The 27,847-nt window shown below is 39.4% G+C and overlaps 2 protein-coding genes across 2 annotated transcripts in view; both read right to left on the bottom strand.

Annotated features, from left to right (window-relative positions):
- Positions 1-947: 947 nt before the first annotated feature.
- Positions 948-20,915, bottom strand: hs3st3b1b (heparan sulfate (glucosamine) 3-O-sulfotransferase 3B1b). The gene is made up of 2 exons (XM_084435225.1): positions 20,058-20,915; positions 948-3,908 (listed from the first exon to the last, which is right to left on the bottom strand). Exons 1-2 carry the CDS (start codon positions 20,618-20,620, stop codon positions 3,290-3,292), a joined length of 1,182 nt encoding a protein of 393 aa, XP_084291351.1. The 5' UTR covers positions 20,621-20,915; the 3' UTR covers positions 948-3,289.
- A 4,365-nt stretch (positions 20,916-25,280) lies between these two features.
- Positions 25,281-27,847, bottom strand: part of cox10 (cytochrome c oxidase assembly factor heme A:farnesyltransferase COX10) — a 41,958-nt gene continuing 39,391 nt past the window's right edge. Inside the window, exon 7 of the mRNA XM_084434577.1 lies at positions 25,281-26,610. Within this exon, the coding sequence (XP_084290703.1) occupies positions 26,186-26,610 (425 nt within the window). The 3' untranslated portion in view covers positions 25,281-26,185. The remainder of the gene's footprint in view (positions 26,611-27,847) is intronic.

The raw sequence follows: 27,847 nt of genomic DNA, 5'->3' as shown, positions 1-27,847 counted from the left end.
ATATTTTATTCTATTTTCTATTTTGTTATCCTAGCGTTTTACACCAGCAAAAATAACATAATCTACAAAGCGACCAGAGAAGTCAGATTCACGAACACTTATCATCCGTTCACCTGTTCATTTTAGTGAATCAAAAACATACAGAGCGATCAGTGTCCGACTCCCGAATGAAAGACTCGTAAGAGCCGGTTCTGTTTAGTGAATCAAACATATGGATTGACCAGTCCAATGTTGACCGGTTCACAAACGAATGACTCTTATGAGCTGGTTCTTTAGTTTGAATCTTCTGATTCATCTTTTACTGGACTGAATCAGAGCGGTTACTGAATCAATATTTGACTCACTTTCTGAACATATTAGCATATTCAAAATTAAACAACCTCTAGAGACTGTGATAACACCTAGACAACCTAGACTATTTTTTATAGATTTTACTCGGCCTATATTTATTTTATATTAGCCTATAGGGTGAAAGGGTGGATGGGAGCTCAAAAGGGTGACCTCATATGACCTTTCAGTGATGAAAAATATTTTAAATATTCAATAAACCACATGTAATTGGCATAATGTAAAATTGGATAATTAACATTAGTTTATTAAATAATATGAAAAAAGTTTGACTGTATATTGTTCGCACTTTTTTTTATCCACAAAATGAATTTCAAGTGCCTAAAAAAAAGTAACTTATATTTTATATAAAAATAAAAATAAAGTAGTTTAAGAATTGTCTAACAACTTTGTAAAATGCCAATCAAAACATTTCCAAAGGTTTTTTTTTTTTTTCTTCTTCAATAGGAACCAAAAAAATTATTGTGAAGGAACAAGAATTCTGACAATTCTGTCAGAAACACATTCTCATATAGTATAATAGCAATTTTCAAATCTCGTCTCACACCACAAAAAGACACATTACTTAATATCCGAGTCAAGACAGAGTCAATTAGTTTGGTAAAATATATATTTTATTTTATTCTTCATACAAAGCAAAAGTATGAATGTTCAGTATTTAATTATCTAGAAACATCTGTTTCATTTTTCTCTTTCATGGTGTAAAATTAATTTTTGATACCACAAAATACTTGGTTTACATGCCTTCCTCATCATTTGTACATAAAGCTCATTTCTAGTCTATTTATTTCTGTTATACTCAGAGTAAGACAAACTTTTTTTTTTTAACATCTGGATATCTCTATGAAGTTGAATAAAACTCAACCATTAAACAGATGCATCAGCACACACTGCCTGACCATGAGCGAAGATATGAAACTTTGCTCCCAACAACTTTTGACAGATCAGAATTCATATGCAGTTCACATGTAATCAGTGACAAACTTTACCCAGAAAATGCCTTGACATCTTGGGACAGTTGTTTCTGAACCCCCAAAAAAATTGCACTGGTAAAAATCACAGGAGGCCCCATGGGTGAGCATTTGATGACAATTTGCTCGACCCTATTCAGTATCCAGTTCCATAATCCAACTGATTTGCTTTTAAATGAAATGCGAATGCAAGAAACAAGCTTTGATGATTTGATTACAGTTGGAGGAGACATTTCACATTGTTTCTCTTTTGACTCCTCAGAACATTTGATTACTTGATGAATTGAATAAAGTAGGACAAATGCCCTAGGAAATTTCCCTCAGCTTCCACCGCTTAATTCAGACTTGAAGGCCAACAAGATTCGTATGGCTGTGTTCTCACAGCTGATAAATATTACAATCTCCTCTCTAAACGAAAGGAAGTTGGCTTATCATAGCACAGGTTTGAGGCACAGCATGTTGTAAAACAAAACAAAAATCAGTGAGCTGATACAGAACGCTTTCATTTTGTTTGTTTTCTTTTCAAATGCATCCATCCATCCCTCTGCATTTCATTTTCCAGTATATTAAATAGGGGTGAAAAAGGGGAAGTTTCAGTACATTCGTAATGCAATATTCTGCCTTGAAACCTCCCGGTGACCTCACCCCTTGAATTCTGGTCCAGGTACAGCATCTCAGCCTGACGTTCAAGCTGAGGCGTAAAAAGTGAAACGTTGGCTCCATGCACCCTTCAAACCCTACACCTTAACCTGACATCGAGAGCTGATCCTGAATCAGGCGCTCCAAATGAACAGTAACCAGAGATGTACCAAAGCACAGTCATTCATCTTGCCTTCGAGACAGCCGCCATCTCAGCGGTCACGGGATGAATTTCACAGATAAAGAGCGACCGACTGTTTCTCCTCGCTTTCAAGTAGAAAGACAAACAAAAGCACATGGAGGCTCGCATGAGAAAAAGATGAACAATGAGGCATCTCAATGCAAGCTTGTTAAAATTTGGCAAGAAGAGGAGAACTGAGATGTAGTGGAAAACACGTTTCGATGGGATGAATGAGAAACGTTACCCTTCACGTTATGGGGTTTATTTTCTAGTATGAGTCACATTTGGGTAAAGCTTCTTAATACAAATGCGGGCCTGCCATCTATGAGGCGCATGACATGTCATTTGGCTCTTGCTTTTTAAACAAATCCAGTTCCTTTCAATGTTATCTTGACCTTTGAACCTTTCAGACAGGGCAGCAAGCCATTTCTGAGGCTGGAGAAACCCAATCGATCAGTTCAGATATGTTACGCGATTAACATAATGTCGACATGCTGCCTTGCTGTTGTCCAAGATACGATTTAGCCATCGATGGATTGGTCATTTATTACAGGAACCTGCGAGTGAAAGCCCAGCGATTGACTCTAAACATGAGTGACACTGTAAGTAGCAATTAGGGCTATTGATCGTCATGTTATTGAGTAAAGGGACACATTGAATCAGCTCTCTTGCTTATCAGATGAGCATAGTAGGACTTGGGCCAATATGGAGTGTAATGAAACACGAAATGCGGTCAGAGAGTGAAATATAGCTCATTGCCCTCTGTCGCAAAGGTACATATTATGGACATTCAGAACTGAATGAATTGCAAATGTCGCTATTGGTTTGTAAATGCACGATACCCGTAACAAACAGTTTTTTTGTTTGTCAAACCATTTTCTAATTCGGAAGCACCATTAAATTCATTGTGAATGGAAACAAGCACAGCAAATCAAAAACGTGGAATGTCGGTGGTGAGACTAGAGTTGGGCCAGACGTTATGTACAATATGGTTAGGCAGCTTAGTGAATTAATTGCTTAGAAATTAAAAATAAATTATTATAAAATAGATTTCTGTACATTTTACATATATATAGCAATCATCTCAATGTCTTTTTGCCATTTCAAATACACAGAAAAAGAAAGAAAACAATGGGTCCTCCATTCACGGTTAATCCCAACCAAAGTTATGCCCAGTCATCTGGTAGAACTTCATGTTGAAAGGCCTGTAGAAGTCTCGAAGTCTCTGCACGACCTCAGGGTCAATGTTTGGGTGGGTCCGCCCTTTGGTTTTACCCAGGCAATGGGGCTTGCTGCTGCCCTCGGCCTTTTTGAGACAAGGGAAGCCCTTGGTCTGGTTGAAGTAGAAGTGTTTGTCTGTGATGATCCTCTTGAGCCCCAAGAAGTCCTGCACGCGGCCCAGCTCTCCGGCCGGGTCGCTGATCAGCCGTTCTCCGCTCACGAACAGGATCTGGCTCATGGGGAAGAACTGCAGCCAGTTGTCCAGGTGTTTGGCGTAGATGCCGATCTGAATGGCGCTCCACGAGGTGTCGATCAACCCTGTAGTCCTGTTTTTGAACGTCAGGCTCTCAAAAGTAGGAATGTCAGGCTTCTTGGACAGTGTCTGCGTGTAGTCAGAGATGGCTCGTGTGACGGGGTCCCGGACCACCACGATCAGTTTGGTGTCGCGGGACAGGGCGTAGATCCGGGCCGGAGCCTCGCGGGTCACAAAATAGCTTGGTGTTTTCTCCATGGTGATCTGGCCCTCCAGGGTCTTAGGCATCAGGTCCCTATGGGGAGAGAGAGAGAGAGAAAGGAGAGAGGGTTAAGAGTGAGGTCTAATGAAAACAAAACTTTGCATAATGCAATCAAAACAGATGGAGCATGTGGTGCTCCTCAATCAATGAACCAATTCAAGGCCATGATTCTGGGGCAAATATGATTAGCATCGGTTGCTAAACAAAACACGCATTCAAGCGTCACAGATGCACAAACCATGTTAAATGGCATGGCTCCTTAATAGCGAAGGCTTTCTAATACAATACAAAATCTTTCAAAAGCTTTGGAGAAATGTTATTCAGCAGATCTTTTGGCTTTGTTCTCTCTTAAAATCATGTTCCTGATTATGCCTACAGCTATAGATCAACCAATATTGCATTTAAAAAACATATATCGATACAGACTAAAACTACAACAACAAAAAACATATGTTTGATTATCAGTCTGTCTCTACTTGGTGACCAGCAGATCATCATCAAAACAAGGTTACTAATTGGTACAAATTGGGTAATCCACTCAGTACACAGCCAGCTGTGCTTTAAAGCCCACTCTGAATCCGATTCCAATAGTGTTCTAATGTATGACCTCAGCGATGGTATTATACTGCTGACAACCCAGACCTAACGCAAATGATCATACACTAAGCAAAGCAAAAACATTCCGCATGAAAGTTCTTCAGCCTTGTTTATAGAGAGAAAGCAGCTCTTAAGGCAGTTACAGGGTGAAATGGATAGGGTACATGCAGGACCGCAATCAAGGGACATTTTTAAATGAAAAGTGAACATGCATGTTAACGCCAAACAGGCTTGGGTTTCACAACCCTGCTCGATCAGGAAGAGTGGATTATACTGGAAGAGGCGATAACAGAGGACTTTGATGGACACATGGGGGTATGGATCCTATTTCATTGGCACACGCTCTCACAAACATTGGCATGTTAAAATGGATGGAAATTGAAGAAAGTTCAGCTTCCGTTGACTGAAAATTTCAAGGCATAAAAGATATGTGATGAGAAACAAACCAAAGAAAATAGAGTAAACCTTAAGATTACTAAAGATAACAAAGTGTGAATTTCAGCCACATTTAGATGTCAACAGACCCAGAATGAGCCTCTTTAGGGTATCAGTGTGCAGAGAGATAAAGCTCTTGTTGGGCTGTTGTCTCTGGAGTATCGAGCCCTGTTGTTAGCACCAGCGCTAATTTACTGCTGTATTGTGAAGTGCGCTGTCAGCATCTAGTGTAATCCTGCTTTGCGTGTTTACACCCTGCGGAAACGAGGCTACGAGCAATTCAAGAGTCTGCAAACAATTTGTTGAAGGATATCACAGGCACTTCAGTGGATCACAGTTTGTTCTATCTCTAGGCAGTCTTGAGTAAAAGCCTATTTTTAACACTGCTGTTCACTAGTTAGAGGTGAGAACCCCTAAGCACCAGAGCAGAGAGTGGTGTTATGATAAACAAAACCCACGGAGAGCGTTTCAATGCGGACATAAATTTCAAACCGATATGTGTGTGCACCAGGTGCTGCTGTAGACCTAGATTTTTGCTGCATTCTGCTGTTTTTTGCTGTACAGCACCTGCAAAGCACCAACTCTCTACGCTAAAGGATTTTTCAAGATCACACAACTGACACTATGTGCGAAAAATCCTATTTTGCAAGTGAAAATCAGGCAGCGCTCAATTCAGAAAGCGAGAACAGCCTAAAGCTGCGGGAGGTAACGTGTTGATTTATATGATGGAAAACTGTTGGCAGATTTGTGTGGTTACATGGCTTCTCTAAAGAGCTGGCCACAGATCCAATTATGATAATACCAGTTTGATTACTGCTCTGTCAGAACACTGGAGTGAGAGTTTGAGCGAAAGAACACAGGGGGAAAAAAACCTCATTAATCTCTGTGAAATGAAAACAGATTATGCAAGTGCCTTTTTATGCAATGACACACTCACACCCGCATCTGCACAATTTAACTGTTTATTTCTAGTATGGAGGTAATATGAATGTGTTGGCTTACTAATATTTAGCCTCCAAGTGTGTGTGTGTGTGTGTGTGTTTTAAGTTTATTTAGTAAGTTTTGCACAATATGAGCAAACCAGCTGTATATGTGCATGTGTGGTGCTAATGAGGCGAGAGATAACGCAGGCATTTACTGTTAAATGAACCACCCACAACTACTGTGCTGGGGAGAACCCCCACAACTACTACTAAAAATGTGTAGTTACAAACAACAAACAAACAAATACATAAAGTAAATGTATATTAGAATTATTTTTTTTTTTTGCTGTTTTGGTCCTACATACACACACACTTGGTGAAAAAAAGCACAAAAAAATTGATATATATGCCACTACTAATATTAGGCTGCTCTGCCTAAACTTGAGGTCATAAAATAATACGGTATGATGCTGAGTAAACTGCAGCTTTAGGATGCTTTCACATTACAGGTGCATTTGATGTTTCACGTCAGAATTTGGTTTGTTTGGGTGGTGTTCAAACTCAAACGCGCATGTGAAACATGTGGAGTCGTTGGTGTAAAAGCAATCCAGACTTACTTTCTAATGTGAACCGCTACTCATGACGCAAAAGGACTAAACTACCTAGCTGCAATGATAAACAGCTGCCGAGAAAAGTGGGAGAAGAAAAAGTTAAAAGACACAAAAAACTTAAAAGCCTGCAACGATCCCCTCACCTCACTTCTTTTACTTTGGCAAAAGAAGAAGGGAGGGAGGGAGGGAGGGAGTTAAGGAAGACAAGTAGGCAAGCTCTCGGAAGAACAATAGCCTTTCTTGCCTGTTTTGATTTATGAGGTGCTTCTTTTTAGACATTCCGCCAGCAAACAGGCAATGCTTTGACACCGAGGCCCTCTTTTTTCCCCTTTTCTTTGAAAACCGAGCATTGTCCTTCAATGATCTGAAAGAGCAAGGGCCGTGGAGAGGCCAGAGAGGAAAGGGGGAGGGTGACCATTGAAGGATGAGTGGAAAGCACTTCTCCAGCTCTCAGGGCGAGGCGAGAGGAGGCTGCGGAGAGCTCTTGAGCCGAACGTGTGCCTCAAGTGCCTCGCCGGCACACGCTGCCACTGGAGCAGGTAAAGATACGCTGCGTATCAATTATTAAAACAGGGATTAGAAAGTGGATATGAGTGCTCGAAATGATTCTACTGATAAAAAGGGTCAGTCCTCTCAAGTGATAAGGCAAGGTCAAAGATTGCTCCTGACTTGGGTTTTCTGTCGTAATTCATTCCTACGACTATTCCGCACATGGCCTGATGGTCATCGCTGCTCTGGATCAACTTTGTACTGCCGAAGACTTGTTTAAGCAAGAGAGAATGATAAATCAGAAAGTTAGCTTTCTTTTAAGATCAGAATGGCCCTGAGGGCCATGTTGAAAGACTTTTTATCCAGCAGAGATAAACTGACAAAGGGAGAAAATGACAGACAAAAGCACAAGAGAGAACAAAAGACGCATAAGGGAGTTTTTATAACAATGTTTTTGTCTTCTGTCGAATTTGATTTGTTAAGAAGAGCCTGTTTTGCTTAGGATAGACACAGTAGCCCCAAAAAGCCCCCTAAGCCTGCTTTATCTATGATCTCATTGCTTTCAAGTGACAAGCATTGTAGAATATCTGTCTTTCAACTCTGGCACTGTTATGGTTATATTCTGGCCGGCATTTTTATTCTTTTGCTTGTGCGTTTTTTCTTTTTGTATACGCAAACTGATATAGACTAGAAGCATGTTTTATATCTAGGGCTTTAAAGTCTTGGAGGGATCAGAGAAACACAGCCGTACCTGCACTTTGGTTCTGAAGAGCAAGTCAAAACAGACACAACCTTGGAACACCTGTGCGTGCATCTTTGATAGACATCTCCTAAGCGTATAGAACTCGCCGATGTTGCAATGGCGGTGAGTTGAAGAGCTGTGAGAGTAGGCTGCAGTGTAATAAAGTCTCAGCAGTCAAATAAACTTAAATTAATTGCCAATGATTTTAACAGCTCAGCTGCTTGTGCTTGGCATACCAGAAAGATAAAGAACAGAGCCGCAAAGCAGTTACAATGATGTAAAATGGCAGTCCTTGTGCCAGAATGGTAGTGTGAGAGTTTGCCTGTGCATGAGAATGAAAGAGTGTCATAATCACACAAAAGAAGTTAAGCAGGATGTTTGTGCTGCTCATACAAAGAAAGTGATACTGGATGGATGATTTGAGCATCATAAAAGAATTTATCTAGGCAAGTTTGAAATGTTAACAATATAAGAACAACAGATGTCTCTTTCTCTGGAAATTTTGGAACAGCATGTGGGTAAGAAGACAAAAAGTTATCTGCATCTGCAACCAGTAGTTCACACACTCTGTTTCATAGTCAGACTATTGATTGCAGTGTTCTAACACCAGACTTACCAGTGTCTCAAGGATCTGAGCATTTGAGTGACACTTCACCCTACCAAAGGCTACAGCTCTAGCTTTCCGACCCTGCCACTCTTACCCCTTGCACTTTAGACTATTAGAAGTGGAGGATGGAAAAAACAACAGACGTGACATTCATGCATGAACAGATGATGGCTAACACAAGAAAAGAAACAGGGCTTGTTTAGGAGAAAGTCCACTGCCACTTCATGAACGAGTGAGACTGAGCCGCCGATAGTGATAAGCGACTGTCTCTCTTTGGGCTGAATCATCTTATGACTCAATAGTGTTTTTGACCATCTCAAAGTTCTGAGGCACTAGTTTGACACTTGAAGTAGCTAATTCTGACATCAAGCGGCCACTGGAACATTACTCTGTGAGATCAGGGTCAGTTTTATCCCGTGTCTGGAGATCATGCCGGGAAATATGGATTCTGTCTTCAATGGAGGCCGTGTGGCTACATCTGGTAAATCCAGGCACCTCCCAGGTCGCTCCATACAGACAATATTTTCAGTGCTTTGTCGTCATAGAGACCTGAGCGAGGCTGTAGTTTTGAAATACACCCCGCGGAGTCTGGAGCCTTGACATTATATTTAACCGCAGAGCAAAACTGCAGCCGTAAATCTATGGAGCAAAAGCTGGGTTTTATAGCACAAGCACCGAGAGAATGGTAATGGGGTGGCGAGGGGAGAAAAGAAAGAGAAAAATAGCGCGAGACAGAGCCAGGATGAGCATGTGTGCAGCAGCTTTAAGTTACCGCTATATTTTAAGAGGTACACAGCCACTTAGAGCCTTCTGACGGTTGGTTTCCTTAGTGAAAATTTCCAGAGTTCTCCTCTTAACCTGCGATGCTGAAGCCAAGAGCCAGTAGATAGCACATGCGAAAGGGTTTTATGAATATCCCAGCTTCTAACGGCTATACTTTACCTTTCCTCACCTAACCTTTCTCGTTCTCTGACTAGCTCTTCCTCAGGTTTCTCCTCAGCCTCTAATCTTTGCCATGTAACCCTGACATGAACATAAAGAGGTGTAAATGACTGTCTCAGTCAGGCCCCGTCTAAGGTGTTGGTGTGTCTTAGCTTCAGTTTCTGACATTCTCGCTGACGGATCACGTCACTGGATCCACGTTCAATGGACGGAGAAAGCCTCTCTCACGTGGAGTGACTGCTCTGATGGATAAATAATGAAGGAACGGAGAGGATTGCAGACACTTCTGACCTGCCTTTGTCTGGAGATTAGACACACTCTTCCTTTAGAGTCATCTCTAAAGAGGGTTATACCTTAATGCTGATCTAGTTTTTCATTACATTATTATGCCCGAGCTGGACTTTCTGAAAACGACTTTATCGGTGCTTTTAAAGCGAAAAACATCTGCTTAAAACTGAACAGTTGGACCCCCAACACTAAAGAGAAACATTGCGATGTTTAATCTGTAGATTTTCTCTCTCAGAGCAGGGGGCTTTGGTTTTGGGAAGACTGGTCTGCTTTAGGGTGTCAAGGGCAGAGAAATATATTTATGTCTCCCTGCAGTGCTGTATATATAAAGACATTCTACATAAAGTGAGTATCGTGAGAGAGGGTATCTACTCAGCAATCATACTGAGGTCTAGGCTCTCCTTGTGCCAACCACAATTTCAGGCCCATTTTCTTTCTTCTTTTCTTTCTCTCTCTCTCGCTCTCAAACTCATTCAAAACCACAGCAGCCTCTGAGAAGGGCAGAACATGCATAAATCACAGAGACCTCGGGCTCTGTACGTTGCAATCTGCCCAGACTCCGTTTCAGCGTTATTTGCTGCCATTCAACACCTACCAAAATCTCTTTAAAACAAGGGGTAGGGTGTGTTTTCTGCTGTCCGGGCAGCACATTAAGTTACTGCCCTACGGGTCTGCCAGCTGAGTGGAATTACTGTGTGTTAGAGACAAGGCTGCGCAAGAAGAGGCTGCCATCAGCTCTGAATAAAAGATGTAGGGATGAGACGGGGTAATAAAGTGCACTTTTCTCTTTCTCACTCAGGTTGTGCATTTTGCAGAGCTATAATGCGTACTGAAGAGATGTTTGTAGGACTGGCTTCTTTGAACCTATTGAACAGGTGTTTCTGTGATATTAGGGTCATATCGAAAAATGTAACTAGGATGAATTTATTACTGCTCACCTGGCCCAAGTCAAAAGAGTCCAATCCTAAGTCTCTATGATATTCTGATTTATTTATTTTTTTGTGCCCATTTTAACGTCTTTCGGGTGAAGTTTGATCACTTACAAAAGTAATAATTTAGCATACAATGTCCTGCAAAAGGTGATGTTTTGGACAATATTAGCATAAATCCTTATTTTGTAAATGATTTCATTGAAAGAAGACAAAAAAAAAGTGATTTTCTTTTTAATTAAATACAAAATAAATTCTGAAAATATAAAAACCTGAATTTCTAATACCCAAGTTAAATCCAGTAACCCTCATAGCTGCCAAAATTACTCGCCTGACTGTGACACATGTAAATATATATGTGTATTTCGTATTATTACGAAAATGAAAATTGTTATTGCTGGTCCTTATTGATAATTGCATGCTACTTTAATGTATTTACAACAAGAAATTATAAGGATTTATGCTGATTTTAACCAATGGTATTTTCAAGTGGTAACAAGTGGAAATCCTGCACAAAAATACATTAATAAATTAATTAATTTGAGTTTGCCAATCCCAAACACCCCAATTTAAATATAGTATAAATGGGTATGTTTTGAATTGCCTAATTCAATGTTCTATATGAACATTAGCTATTTAGTATTGAGTGCCTTATGTACACTTGCAGTAATTCCACAAACACTAGCCTTCCCATTGAATCTACCCTTGAGTTATTAGCAGTGATCAAGCCAGTACCAGTGTTTATCTTGCTCTTGCTAATCCGCAGTGATAAGCTTGTTTACTTTGGGTGTTTGTAGAGGGTGTTAACGGACTCAGTCCCACACTTCATTTACATTCCCACTGAGTGACACAAAGAGTCTCTAGACTGTTAGTGGTGTTTAGTGTAACTAGCCTTGATGAGGTTTTAGCTTGTTTACCAAGCTATAAAGGCTATTAACAAAGCTACGCTTGAAATAGTAAGGGACAGGGGGTAAATATGATGTATTTAGAATTTATAAAGTTGCATCATTTATATCTGCCTTTTGTTTTAATTAACTGGCAAATGTTTTGACTCACTATGAATGACGCTGCACAGTGAAAAGTCTTGTTGGCACGCCAAAAAGATAATCTCATCTGACAGTATAGGATATCTCACTCACTGAATTGTTGTAAAATTGGCACGAAGACTTCAAAAAGACTTTTTTCCCCCACTTTTCAAAGCCATCATGCTCAGACACAAGAACACACATGCATGCACCTATTACATCCTGTTTTGCTTGGCACACAGTCTCCTCCAGCTGAGGAGCTTTTGAAGACAGGTGAGCTTTAAAGAGCTGGGAATTTCCTCCAAGTCTGTCAAGCCGTTACATCAGAAGCTTACAGCACAGCTGCATTACTTTGACGCTTCGGGTTAATGGTTTACAAATTCCTCCAGACTAGTATTCTTCATTGCTAACCCACAATTAGCAAAATGATGTGGTGATAGCACCAGAGCTGACAATTAAACTGCACATATAAGACAAGAAGGCTAACAAGAGCGTACAGCTCTCTCCTAAGGCAATTCTGCGAACGTTTTTTTGGATGATAGCCTAGTTACAGTCCGCTCTGGTATCTCAGCGCCCGCTGAAGACAATATAACTGGCGTGAAGCACAAAGAGATCACTGTCAAACGCTTCTGCTGAAAGTAATCAGCCGAGTGCGGATGTCACAGGTGTAATTTGATTTCAGGGGTTGCTATTTCAGCAGGCATGTTGATGTATCGCGAGTACGATGACAAATGTTTTTGCTTTCCATTCTCTCTGCTGTCTGTGTTCCAGAAGGCCTTACAGTCCCACAAGAAACACAATCTGGAGTCAATGTGCCAAGAGTACAAGCCATTCAACCACATAATGCAGATTTGAAGAGACATTTGAGAAATGGGCTATGAAACTAAGAAAAATAACTCGGTTTGTTTTCAAATAGTAAAAAATCTTTTCCTACTAATCCTGATTTGACTACAACTAATGATATCCCTATTGGTTTCTGATATAAAAACATACAGTACTATGGAGTAATGATGCAATTAGTGATGCAATAATATTAAAATTCAAAAAATATATAAGCTGATAATTATTTTCATGTTGTGACCAACAAATGAATCAGATGTTAAGTGTCATCAAATTATTCGCATTTTTAAAGAATAACTGACAGAAAAGGTCATCTAAACTTGAAAATAAGGAAAATCAACGTTTATAATTGAATATCCAATTATATATAGAATACATATATATATAGAATACATAATATATATATATATATACAGACAATGTGGAAAAGTAAAATTATCACCATAAAAAAACATGACTTTTTTAAGATGACTACAGACTTTTACCAGTTCTTATAGCTGATCCTTTTCCTAGAAGAGCGAGAGAGAAAGAAAACAATGCAAAAGGCTAACAAGAGAAAGTGTGAGGACAAAAGTAGTGACAGTTCCTGGGCTACGGGGAGAAACTGGCTTTGTTGCCCTGGAGCTCAGCTCATGCTGTGCTCCTCTGGGCACATCAGCAGTGTGTGTGTGTGTTCCTTTAATTGTCTGCTCTTTTCTCACTGAGGTTAATGGAAACCTCAGGGGGTCTCTACTTCTGCCTGATCCTCTACTTTTCACTTTTTTTCCACAGAGAGACAGACAGACAGACACACACAAACAAACAGTGCCTCATAATAAATATTCATCTATGATCAGCTTTTATATTATATCACATCAAGTTCCTTTCTACACTTTTCTCACTGCTAATTATCCTCCTTGGGGTGTCAAACTTTCAGAAAATGAGCTCTGATGATCACACACTTGGGAGGAAATGGACCTGGTGGGAGACATGGGCCAACAATTACCGGACCATACAGACAGCCGTGCGCTGGAGCTCCCAGGCTCCTGTAAATGCTGTGTATTTACCAACAATGGATGAGCATTTACTTTTTGAAGGCGAAGGGATAGCATTATTCTGACATCTGACATCCAAATTATCACCTTGTTTAAAAAGAGTCCAATTCAAGGCAAGCACAGAGGGTGGGTCTGTACACAAAAGACCATTGACATAAAAGGTGAAAGGAAGGGTTTTATTATCTTGTATTTTTCTCTTCATCCCTTACTTTTAGCTGTCCAATCAACCAGAGAAAGTATACGTAAACAATTTCCCAATACTAGGAAGAAAAAAGTCGAATGAACAGTTATAAACAAGCTTCCTTCCCTTATTGGTCACTTGTTGCCTATGTTGGGTGTTTGTATGTGTGTATGAGAGACAATATTTCAGTAGGAGGGTAGAAACACGAGCGCTTGACATCGAGTTCCTGTCTGCCTTGATTTTATCCTTCAGCGGGAGGTTCCTGCTGAGGGCGGCCATGTTATTTTGCTTTTCTCTGGAGGAGACCATAGCTTCTCAATGGCAGACCACCACAGTGGGCCTCTACTGTCTGTCTCTCCCCAGGCCATCCCTTTCACAATTAGCCAGTGGTAATTTGATGAATGAAAGCCCCTTTCTCCAGACTAAGACCCTCCCTGCTTGGTCTACCCCACTGGTAAAGCCATGCCAGCTCAAGTAGGGGCCCACTTTCTCTCTCGTCCTCTCTTTGCTGACCAGTGTACCCAGTTGGGGGTGGCCTTATGTGGGCACTGAGGCCTACAACAGCCCCGCCTCTGATGGGGGAACCAGAGCTCGATGTGGAGCCCGGCTCTAATATGGAATACAAGGGGAGAAGACACGTACGAGAGGATCGTTGTATAAGCTCTTCTACAATCACACAATAATATTAGAGACAAAATGTGTGGAAAAATGAAGAGACCAAGAAATGCAAGAGAAGTTAAGCCGGACAGAAATAGGCAATGCAAGCGGTCTACTTCTCTGAAATGTAAGAGACGATTTCCAAAGCTGAGGCCGAGCACAAAAGCAGAGTAATCCTGTGGTTTAAAGGATGCTGAGCAGTTTAGCCAACACTAAAGCATCATTCGGAGGCAGTCCTTTGAATGTCCTCACTCAGCTCTGCGCAGGCTCTCAATAGAGGATGTCAACCTGCTGACTGCTGAATGGATGACCGGTCAAGGTTCAGATCCAGCTGAGTGGAGGAAGTCTATTCTACCATGAGACTGAACAGTTTTCATGGATGCTGCTCCTTAATCTTGGGACCTGGGATCAGTTTATAGTTTCAATTTACAGCAATCACCAAATTAACTGCAGGCAACAACAACAAAAAAGGAAAAAGACAAAATAATAATCATTTGAAACAAATGTTTACGATTTGCTCTTGCATTTAATTCCAATTAGTTGTGGGGTCTAATAACCAAAGACCCCAAAAAAGTGTGTGTGTTCAGCAAGGATGAGGGGTTGATCGGGTCTCACCTGCAGTGCAGATGGTCTTTACAGAGACAATGTTGCTCAACTGATTTGTAGATAACCAGAGCCACAAAGACCTTTAACCCTACACCACACAGTGCCCGCCACAGCGTAAACTAATCAATACATGTAGTCCCACGTGGTCTAAGCTGGCTTGAGTCATTACTTTGTGCTTATCTGAAGCATAAAGGCATAAGTTTCTGCAACAGCAGTCACCAACCATCAAATTGCAACAACAACAAAAGTCAAAAACAGTAGGGTAAATCTGATTTTCCAATCATTCGCAATCTTCATTTAAACAATGGTGATTTCTAAATCCTCAGAATGATCTATTACCTCATGTCAGCGTGGCAAGAAAACACATTTGTCCTCATGGACTGCACACAATTACATACAATAGTGTACACCGATTCGCAAACAAATGACTCTTTTAAACTGACAAAACAACACAAAATAATAAATAAACCAGTAGTCAAGTTTTAAGATGAGATTTAAAAGTACCTATCAATTGTGCTTCCCTAATATATATAATATAATATAGGCTCTGTTGTTCATTTTTAAATTGATCATTTAAATTGATAACATTTGTAATGTACCAATTTAGAAGTTTACCTGTATAATGAGATATATATAAAACAGACATTAAAACTGAAATATGCCCAAATGAATGGGATCTAATTATGTTGAGCGCTTGTGAATCAAAATCGGGAAAAAATCAGGATATCTGTATCAATGCCAAGCCCTAGCAGTCAACTACAGCTCACTGTTTATAAACACACCCTGTATCTACAGCCAAACTTGGGTTTGATCTCATCCGGCACCACTTAGACAATGCGGTCCCTTGCTTTGTACAAGCAGGAAGGAGGGGGTCACTGGCCACAGCGTCCGTATGGGTCACCTACACGGTGGCGTGAACACCCCATGGAGTGTGGGTACAAAAGCTGAGGCATCCATCCAGAACTAGCCATTCCACGGATGGAAGTGCTCATCTGGACAAGGTGGCAGGGGGTCGTAGCCCTCCAAGCACTTCAGAACTTTCAAGTGACATGCTTCCGAGAACGTTCCCCGGACCAATAGCGGAACAGGATTTTCTGCGGAGGATTTCTCTCTTACAGAACAATGCTCCACTTGTCCTTTTGTTGGTCGGCAGTTACGGACCATGTTGTTAAATGGCTGCTATTCAGAAAACACACCCTTAATCTCAGGATGGACTCGGGGATTGCGCACACTAAAGAGTGAACACCAAAGAACTGCGTTTTCCTACTAACATACCTTTTTAGCAGAGGAAATAAAACTTAACCTTCAAACACAGATGGGAATAGATGCTTAGAAACGCAGACTAAATGTTATCAGTTCTATGAAGACTGTAGGGTGACTACCAACAAGGAAGAGTCGACTATAAAAACTGCTCTGGTAGATTTGAAAATTATGTAACAATAAGACAAACGCAGCGCCAGGGCCTTCACAACGTTCACCGTTCCAGTTGGGACCCTGTCTGGCTGGCTGGCTGGGTGGGATTTTTGAGAAGCCAACTTAACTGCTTATTAAATCATCAGAGTCTCCGCAAAAAAAAAAAAAAAAAAAACGGTAAAAGCACAAAAAAAATGCAGATTTTGCAAGGTCCCACAAATCAGAAAAGCAGTTGAAACTGAAAACTGCGAAAAGAGAATTGCCAAAGTTATTACTCAACAATTCAACCCACTACGACTCCAGCGATTCATACTGTAATATATCTTACAAATAAACTGGCACTTGTTATAAACTCTACATTGACCAGACGTTCTTGAGAGAAGAGCATAACAAATAAACAGTAGAAATGTGAAGTGCCTGCAGATAATCCTTTTTGACTGTGAATCATACAGTATCTAAAACAGCCTGAACAGGTCTAACCAGTATTGAGGAACAAAAGCTCATCTGCCATGTCTTTCTCTGGCTCTCTGTAGCACAGAAAGGTCTAAAAAGGTCTTTTGATAAACAGAGATTTTAAAAACCCACCTTATTAAAATGACTTGCATGCTTACCATGCACGAGGATTACTTTAAAATGCATGGTTTCTGCACTATAAACCATCTTTTCCATTGCAAAGCAAATCACTTCAAGTATTACTAAAACTGAGAATCAGAGTCAGAGCCTTGAGAGAGACAATTTTAAGAAAGTAACAATTTGAATAGGCTATATCACTTCTTTAAAAAGACAAGAAAGGACCAAACAGACATGTCAGCGTAGAGGGTCTGTCTGGACAAACTAGGTCACATGGAGACGTCGTGACAGAATAAAGAGCAAAAGTTAAAAAAGCGAGTCTGCATTTGTTTGTGCCCCGTATATTCAGCCCAAACAGCAGTGGCCAGATATAGAATTTCGCTGTGGCATCGCATGTCCAACTCAGACCAGCTGCAATGGCATGTGAATCCTGTAAAACTTGAGACAGAAAACTTTCTCGAACGGGTGGAACACAAGCATTATACCCTTCAACACCCAGTGTTTTATATGTAATTTATCACTTATTTTTAACCAACAGAGGCTTTTGAAAAGTTACTTTCAATCAACGATATAACTTGGTGAAGGCTCTGCTCTTAATGTAGGTCATTTTTCAAAATTTTGAAAGGGACAAATTAGGATAAAAAAGCATTTTAGAGGAAAATCCTCGGGTTTCAAATACTGACCAGACAACTTCACTTTTTCCAGGCTAAAAAAAAACTAAGTTGAATTAAAAAAATTAAAATTAAAATTAGCAACCGTATTCGTGCTCTTTTCAGCAAAAAAAAATAATTAAAAAAATCACTCGTTCCGACTTACTTTCTGGTACAACTTTACTAGGAATAATCAAAGTTGCAACTAACACATCTGACCAATTTATTTTCTTTTTCTACTTCAAAATCTTAATAACACAATCCATGCAATCAATTGATTCAGTTTGCAAATGAAGGACATGTTTAAAGAATCTGAAGATTTTTGGGACAACCTTGCCTGATTCTGCTGGACCAGCTTGAATTTGCATTAGACTGAAGTGAGGCCCCGCATTTAAATAATTAATCAAATAAATCTTTTTCTCTCAACATGCACGAATATAATTCCCTTTTCATCTAAGCTGGACTACCAAGCATTCACTACAACGCCCATTCTTTCATCCGTCCTGTTTTTTTGTTATAGGGGCCCTGAAATGTTGCATATATTTAAAAGCACTGGGCTTTCACCCCCTCAAACCTTTGCAAATCCATTTAGAGAGACAGGCGTGCAGTCCAGGACTGTTTTATAAACTTATTGAGGGTTTCTTTCCGCTCGGTGTCTGGGGTAAACAGGGACAGACTCTGGGGCAATAAATCCCCCTTTCTCTCTTCAGCTATTTATTTCATTACATTTTACTGTGGAACATTAATAATGTTAACAAATAGTTAATCAAAATGTCATCACATTTAAATAACTGCAACACATAAGTAAAAAAAAAAAAAAATCCGAAAGTTGATCTGAAACAAATGTCTGGAGTTCTGGGTGAATTGCAGCTATAGTGTAATGAATTCATGAGCTCTCACTGTGTTCTGGCAGTTGATAAAACAAAATGGGCCAAATAATAATGTCCAAAAAACGCTCAAAAGAAACAGCAATACACTCTTAATAGAAATGCGTTTTCAAATACAAACCGAAATGTTTAACACATTTACGGTTTGTAAGAACAACACAAAAAGAAAAACACAGCTGCACGGAACTAAACAGACTTTAACACATTATTAACATGAGTAATTCACAAGCTATTAATTTTGTTGATCCCGTTTTTCTCCTGATACTGCCATTACTTGCGCAACGAAAATTAAGGTAGTCACACTATTACTCTCGGTCACTCATTATTTATCCAACCGACAGTTCATAATTTCAGACATTTCCACCCATGGGTTTTCATAAGAAAAAAAAAAGTTTCCAAAACTGCAATGCAAAGCAAAGTAATTTGATTTAGGCTAGTTAAAACTGAGACATCAACTTAACTTCACTTTTCCATTTGCTTTAATTCGGTTGTATCCGTATTTTAGACAATTGTAAAGTAAAAAAAAAAAAAAAAAGATTTGAAAAGTTCTAAAAGACGGAAAGCAGAGGTCCGGTAACCTGCAATGATCCAGTGTGTCCGACAGAGATCACTGCGTCATCACGCGGTCGGATATGAGTCATCTCTCAAGATATTACAATCACACACAAAAATACATACCGAACTATTGTGTTTTTTTGAATAATATCCGTCTGAATTAATGTGTATTTAAAGGACCGTGTTCAATATTTCAGCCCTCAAAACTCCGAGTCTGACAGTTCGACAATTGCAGGAACAGTGAAACCAAAGTAGGCTACATGTTTGAACTGGAATCTGAAGACTAGCGCTACAGCAACTCTGCGCTTCTAGATGGCTCAGTGCAAACCATAGGCTACAGAACAGCAATTTACATAATAATTAAATTTGATTTCTACAAAAAAAAACTAGGAAACATGGGGTACTATGATGTTTTAAAAGGAAGGTTTAAGAACAAGCCAAAGGGTAAAATTACATAATGAATGACATACAAAAAGGCCAACTCATGACGGAGGACAAAATCCATTCTTCAAAAACAAAATGTGAAAAAGGCGCCTATTAAATAACAGTGTATGTTTAATTAATGTTGTTTATTAGGCCTAATGACAACATGCAGAAGCCAAACTATTAAAACATGAATTGAATAAATAAATCCTAAATCCGTAGCCTATGAATTCTATGAATTTTTTTAATATCTCGGATTTCTTATTTCATAGAAAGAATTTTTTTAAAAGTTGTATTTCGTTCTTTTTACGTATCACAACAGGCTATTAAGTTTTAATTAACGATTTCACAAGTTTTCAGAGTTTCAACTCTGAATTTTCGTAGTAATTAAGGTAAATTCAAATTGACCGAAAAGAGGCAAGTTATTAATGTAGATTGGTCGATATTTGTACTTAAATGTAGCAATTAAACTCAAGTTAAATTATAACGGGCTTGTAATTTACAGCTCAAGTCTCGTTTTTCTCGTGGGAATTATGCCAACATGAATATTGCACTAAAATAAATAAATAAATAAATAAATAAAAAATGTGAGAAGCACACAAATAATGCCTTAAATTAAAATCCATTAAATAGGCTCCTGAAAAAAAAGAAGCCAAAAGCTAGTTAAGGATAGGTCAATCGTCAATGTGTCGTTAATATGCTCTACTTCACTGAAAAACAATACAAGTCAATGGAAGGACGTATAAATTAGTGTACTATTTATTGTTTACGCTCTTACCTGTACCAGTCCAGTCCGTTGTCATAGTTACGGTCGAAGAAGTGCGGCTCCGCTCCGACCGCGCGAATATCTGGATGCACGCGCAGAAACTCCAGCAGCGCGCGCGTCCCGCCCTTCTTCACGCCGATGATGATCGCCTGAGGCAGCTTCTTGTTGCCCGAGCCATTGGAGAAACTTGACAGCGAAGAAACTCTCCGCCCGTCTTCCCACTCCTCAGCTTCGTCTTTAGAGAAGTCTCTGGGAGCTCTCCTGACCGAAGGCTCATCATAATCTGACTCCACGTCCGTCCACGAGCTCTGCGGTCTGGACAGGAGCTTGGACATCATCAGGTCCGGCCGGCCACTTTCTGCCTCAGCATATTTCCCGAGGAAATCCGTCTCCTTCGCTCGATTATTATTATTAGTGTCCACAACTAAACCTGGTGGCATAGTGGCACAGTAGCCCACGCAGGAGTACAGCATGTAGACCCAGAGGAGCAGCATGATGAAGAGGAGCCCGAGTTTCTTCTTCACGGGACTGACGGAGAGCGCGTAAAAATGGTGACAGAACAGGCTATATTCCATAAGCCCTGTGCATGCAGACCATCACACTCCAGCTGGACATATTGACAGGTAGGTACAGTTCTGTCCAGGTCCAGGCTCGGGAATCCTTCTCAAGAGTCTTTAAACGCCATTGAAGTTCACAATAAAATCCTTACACGTGAAATGAACTAGCCCAAAGTGGATGGGGACATCTAGGAATGCGATTTTAGTCAGCTGTCCTCGTTCATTTCTGCGAAGGAATACGAGAAAACTGATGAGAATGACCGGTGCACTTGATTCCCAGCCGGAGAAGCTGCTCCCGGCCGCATCCTCGAGTGTCTGAGCGCTTTCGAGAGAGTGGATCTTATACAGCGCTGATGCGTGTGATTGACAGCAGGGACAGCCTACCGATGCGCAGTGATTTGAATAAAGGCGGGGTTGATTAAATATGCCTGCCAATCAGGGGGCGATATAGGCGGGGATTTTAGACAAGACACTTGGTCGCGAGCCGATTAAACGCTCTTATTGGATAGAGGAACATTAGACCGGAATCCTTTTATTCCAGTTTTTGGGAGTTTCCAAAGAGTTACAAATTTTACGCAACTGAACGGGTTAGAAAGGAATCAGGATTTGGAATGTCATACAAAGTTTCCGTTCAAGCTATAGGCTATACGCCTGCATGTGTTTGATACATTTAGCATTTTAAAAAAACGCATATGCAATTCATATATTTAAAAGACACAACTATAGGCCGGTATAGGGCCTATATATTTGTATTTGTTCTTATTACAAAAAAAAAAAAAAAAAACCCTGCAGTGTAGAAACAATTTTCAGTGAATGAAACGACAGTATTTTTTTGTAAAATGTCTACTTCAATAATCATTGTTTTATTTACAAGTTTGAAAAATCTTTTTTTTTTTTTTATGTTTTTGCCTACTAGGCAACGTCTTTTATCTACTCAAATTTGATAACTAGTTCATCAATTAAAAATATATTCAATTGGTTCAAACAAACGTAAAATGAACAAAGTAGTCTACATCTTTTTTTAAATGTGTTTTTAATAGTTACACATTCATTTAGCTATATCCAAAAGGCTTTAAAAGACAAAGCGTCGGGGAATAAATATTTAAACGTCTTACACAAGAGCAGGGCAACTAGAAAATCTGCCTATCGCATTAAAATAAAATAGCCTATATCGTCACTTTAAATCTGTATCTGCAAAGTAATGTGAACTAATGCAAGTTAAAAAAAAAGTAGCACGATATTTTCCCCCAAATGTCTTAACTCTAAAGAAAGCTTTCGAATTTTGCAAAACAGTAATGACATTTTAAATTAGGCTAAATCAAATAAACTAAAAACTTTATTAAAATATGAAATAATAATTTTATCATCACTTTTTAATGTAATATATATTTACCGTGTCTTTTTTTTTTTTTTGTAAGTAGGCCTACATATTAAAGTTTAGGAGTTCAATGAAATAAACTTTAAATCCACATTTAGGCTAATTAATGCTGAAAGTTGTGCTTCCCTGCAGTAGCCTATATATTTTGCTGTTGATGGATATGATAATTTATGTCAGTTAGTTTGTGTGTAGTCTTGAACAACAAAACAAGCGTCGCTTCAGTTCGCCATTAACAAGGTTTGGAAACATGCAGCTCTAAAGTGAAGAGTGTTCGACCAGCCTATAACGCAGCACTCTCCGCGTTTCCACACACTCTGACATTACTTTTTCCCAGTCGCTCATGATTATTTCAAACATAATTGATTACAGAGCATTCATAGAGTTTTTCGAGACTGGAAATCAGTTTAAAAATGTCCTGATAATTGCAGGTTTTACAAGATCTTGGGAACCCACTTCACTTTCATAAAACAGACTTTCATATACAGTAGTCAACATTTGAAGTGGATCAAAACCTTTCAAAGTTATGAATTTTGAACAATACCCGGTCTTGTCTTAGGACAACTTTGATGAACTTTTTTTTGTTTTTTTTCTCCAATTCAAATGTTGACTACTATACATATATATATATATATATATATATATATATGTCTCTCTCAGAGAGAGAGAGAGAGAGAGAGAGCAGATGCTTAATTATATACATGCGTATTTAAGCAATATAAATAGTATATAATGTCATATTATGCATGTTGTGTTATTAATGAAAGTTCAGAAAGTAGCCTACTACTGACTCTAAACTAATTTGAGCCAATATTGAAACAAAATTGTGTTTAAGGCATCTATTTGAATCAAGCAACGTCTGAGTTATGAATTATGTCCAGCATGGACAACAATTTAGTAAAAGAAAAGGGGGAAAAAAAATGGATTTGCCAGTATATGCTTAGTAAAAAGAACACAGGGTCAGAAAAATAAATTAAGTCTGGACCTTTTTTTCTGAACAATGAATTACCACTGAATAGTGTGACAAAACAGATTTATACTTTTTATGTCTGATTTTATGTCTCCAAAAATTCCTGTAGCCCGAACACTAGAGCGTTGCGCTTACAATGTCATGGTCGTGTTCGATATCCAGGGAATACATGAACTGACAAAATTAATGCAATGTAAGCCATTTAAATATAAGCGTCTGCCTAAATATGCATAAATATAAATGTATGAAACAATGTTTCCTCCAGCTGATACTGAATGGTGAAACAAAAATCAACATTTTTTAAATCAGCACAGCATTCTTTGTTATAATAATGTATATTTTTCAACATGACTATTGACTCTTCTGTCGCCTTTCACAAATATAACACATGAACTAGACCACATTTCTGAGATTGATGTCACTGTGCGTGTTGGAGACTGAGAGACTCCCTTAAGACAAATATATCTGTGCAAGTTTAAAGAAGCTTAGGGAATATTTTGCCCAAGAAACATTCGTCCACCCCATGACTTATTTCAAGCAAGTGGCGAGCAGGAATAAATCAGTTTCAAAAGCCTTTCACTATACTGTTTTCCTTGCACACTTCGTGCCAGGAATACTTGATGCACTGCTGCCCAACGTCTGCCAAAAAATGTTTGTCATTCTGCCTAACTTGCTTAAACGGCAGTTAAAGAGCATTTTAGAAAAATACGGTTTCTAGCCGTCACTCAAGAGTTGAGAGTTCAGAAGGACAGAATGTCGAACTTTCATTTATAAACTTAACCGTATCTCCTCTTTAACCACGCCAAATGAAATCATCCCGCATTTCAGTGTAAGATTTCAAAGCGTTGCGTTGCATGTAAATGAAAAGAGAGGAGAAATCCACCTGTTGCTGTTGTAACAAATGAAGGTCTGGGAGGCTGTTAAAAACTGTAATGAGAATCCAAGCTGGATGAGAAAAACCACAGAGAGCCAAAGATCATTATGGGAAATGTGCTCACCTCCTCAGGGTTCACAGAGCTCATAATGAATGAACGCACTGTGAGAAACTCTCTCCGTGACACTCAGAGTCAAACAATATTTTTCTTGAGAAGAGGATTACTCACGCATTTATGATGCATCCGTCAAGCCTGGCCTGATAAAGGAGTGGGGGAAAGCATTTAAACAATTTTTGCAATACTTACAAGCTAATGCAAATGATCACAGCAATGCCCTTAAAAGTAAAAGCGTGCAGGGCGTCCATTCCGATGCTTGGGTATACTGGGAAGTCTTCGTCCCACACAGGGTGTCCATCACGACAAGAGCGGAAGCTGTAAAATCATGGTGGGAGAGTCCACGGACCCCAGGAGGGCTGGAGCTGCCATTTAATCTATTGACATGTTGGGAACAGCTGTTTCACTCTCTTTTTTTCTCCCCCCCCCCTCCATCCCTCCATCGCCTCTCTGATGTGAAACGCACTGGCTGCATCCAGAGCAGATCTTTACGAGGGGAAGAATGCCTCGCTCTGCCGGCCCCGACTAAATCTCAGCACACAGTATATGTGGGCATCTAATGGAGGTGCTGAGAGAAGTGGAATCATAGAGGACAACTGGGAAGGAAACAGCGGAGCGGTATCGAGTGTTGCAGCCGGACAGGTGCAGAGGTCGATGCTTAGGAGATTATATAGGCTGATATCTTAGCCAAATGTGTCCAGGGCAGCCAGACATTGTTTCCAGGCCTGTCTGGAGATGTCAACTCAGCCATGCATTCAATTGCATGGTGAACTAAATACAGCAGACTACCTGCCACACACATTTACAATAGAAATATTAAAACACATTAAATACAAGTTTTATTGGCATAGCAAAAACATACACAACAAAAGTTTTTGTTGTTGATCAAAAATTGATCCAAAGTGACTTTTACATTGTAACATAACATTTTTATTTCAAATAAATGCTGTTCTTTTTAACTTTTCTATTCATCAAAGAATCCTGAATAAATTGTCACGCCTTTTAAAAAAAAATATTAGAATGCAATATTAGCATATTAGAATGATTTCTGAAGGGTCATGTGACACTGAAGCCTGGTGTAGTGGAATAACATACATTTTAAAATATATTGTAATAGAAAAGTAATACCAATATTTTACAACATGCAATGCATTACAAAGCAATGCAGCTTTGGTGAGCATTAGAAACATTTCAAAAACCTTTGAATAGTAATACATGTATATTATAATAAATTAATTATAATTACACACACGTACACTAATGTAAAAGTGCTTCTACTGGCAGCATAGAAGTGAAGTTATATTGCATTTCAACAATTTCAAATAAAAACTCAAACACAATCTTGATCACAGCACATTTTATTATTTTATTTGTGTCTTACACAAGTCATTGGTACAGTGAGGCGCTGAATAAGCAAACGTAGTATCGAACAATGCATGGCTGCATTCAATGATATTCTGCTCTGTTACGTTAATGAATCAACAGTAATTCAGTTCTGGGGAGCTCAACTGAGTTGACAGTTTATTTGACTAGTTCTGAAATAATAAAGGATCTCTGATGGAGCTGATACCCGAGAGCTCTCCAAAACGATCAGCCTTTTAACATCTAAACTCAAGACTCAGAGGGACAGAGTTTCACGTAGAATAAAGACTTCTGGGCTAGCAGTGAGACTCAGCGGTTTCTTTACTGAATCATTTATTGCTGAAATGAAATATTAACAGACTTAGAAAGAGAAAACTTTGAAAATGTCATTTAGCAAGTAATTAGATGAGGCCAAACTTGGAAATTACTTGCTAGGTGCATTAAAACAAACCGTTCTCCATTATCCGCATCGAACCAAAATGTCCACAGTAATGGTGATGCTAATTGCAAATTCTAGGCAAAATGTATTTGTGGTCTTTAATTTCAGTTAAATCCACTTTGCACATAGACACATCAGCCTATAAGTTACAGTCTATGGGTTTATAGACAACAGGGGGCTGCGTCAAATAAATATAATGCATTTATACACAAATAACAATGATTTGCGTCCAAGTTGCCAGAGGGATTTTTTAAATAACTGCTGCGCATTTACATATACATCAATGTTATTTTTCCCTGAAGGATACTTTTATAACAATGGAAAGAGGCTATGTCTTCCCACTCCAGAGTACACAACATTTGGTTCCTTTTTAGCTCCAAGATAACTCATTTTGGGGCTGACAGCAATTATCAATCCAGTATGAATATGTCAGAGGATTGCGCTCGCTCTACAGAGCCAGAGACGCCGTGCTGGGAGCCACAGCTGCCTCGTCCCGTGACACGCGGCTCTTCTTGCAGGTGAGGGCCAGCAGCAGCAGCATGGGCAGGTGCCAAAGACTGCAGAAAAACAGCTTGCGGGCGTTCTGCCTGTCACCACTGCGATAGAACCTGAAGGCCAGGAAGCTGATGTAAAGGTTAATTGGCAGGGAGACTAAGGGGAACGTCCATGTGGTGACGTCCAGCACGGGGCCCAAGGCAGAGAGGCCGATCAGACCTACGCTGTGGCGCAGGGCCACGCGTTTACAAAGGCCGGGATGGGTGACGGACATCATTCGGTACCCACCCCGAGAGTAGTCCTCTCTCAGGTTCCAGCTCAATGCATTAAAATGAGGAAACTGCCAAGAGAACAGGAAGCCTCCCAGTAAGAGTGCTCCTGCAGAGACAGAGAGAGGAAGAGAAGGAGTGAATAAACAAACAAGATCACACAGATCATTTAAACACCATTGGTGGAGGAAGTAGGAAATGAGAGTGCGGGGAAAGACTGCGTTCTATCGTCCGAGTTCCTTCACAGGAAACAAACACCATTCACCTGCATTCAGAAGCTGGCCGAGTGGAAAGGTGACACCGCACAAACAGCGGCCCGTGCAGAGGTAGTGGAGCGTGACGCGTAGGGCTGCCTTTGTGTGTGTGTGTGATCTTAGAAAACACACTTGTAGCTAAATCCTCTGGGAAACAGCGCAGGGTATCATGACAGAGACCTCAAACACGTAGGTCATCTTTTAAAGCTTTGTGTGTTTCTGAACGCTCTCAAACCTGGGGATTTTGAGGAAGAACCTGGTCATGAAAACCTGATGAATTGCTTTTGAGAAAACAGAAATGACACCAGAGACTCCAAATATAAGATCAGTGTGTGGTCGAGGGATTATTTTGTAGGTTTTGTACTTTTGTCAATGTAATTTTGTCAATGTTAAAACACTTTTTCCAATTCACGTTGGAGCCGCTAATGGTGCATAAATTACAATAAACAAATAAATAAAATAAACATGCTGCTATTCTTGCTATAACTGTTTAAAAAGGGAAAAGATTAACAAATGTACACAGTAGGGCCCTATCATTTCTGCGATGCAAAAAAAAAAGGGGGATAGAATCGCAAAATCCAGTCATACATTTTTTTATTTATTGTATGACACAATGTCACAGAAATGGACCAAATTTGGATGAATAAATCAAAAGTAATAAAAAATAAAACTATAGTCACATACAAACAGAAAAATAAAAGTGTCTTCAATACAACCTGCAGAAATAAAAGTTTGGTTTGGCCAGAAATATGATACCATTGTACAATATAATGTACTTCACCAAATTAATAATAACAATGATAATACATTTTATTAAAACATTTTTTTTAAGGAATATCACAAAGGATCATTGAAGTTTTATGACTTTACTTGATTAGACATTCTTTTTGATTATTAAAATTGAATTCAAGTCTTAAAACAGAATCAGAATTTGGGGGAAAATAAAACGGATTTCATAGGGCCCTAAAACATTCAGAATGGTTGACAAGTTCTCCAGTTGTTTAATGAGGTCAACTAGTCATCAAGTTTTTTTTTTTACTTTATTAACTTTAAATTTACCCCTCTTTAACACAACCATTAAATATATTAAAG

The sequence above is a fragment of the Rutilus rutilus genome, assembly GCF_951802725.1.
Source record: "Rutilus rutilus genome assembly, chromosome: 16".
In the NCBI taxonomy this organism is placed as follows: domain Eukaryota; kingdom Metazoa; phylum Chordata; class Actinopteri; order Cypriniformes; family Leuciscidae; genus Rutilus; species Rutilus rutilus.
Note: the sequence above shows the minus strand (reverse complement) of the source record. Positions and strands in the feature narration are given on the sequence as shown.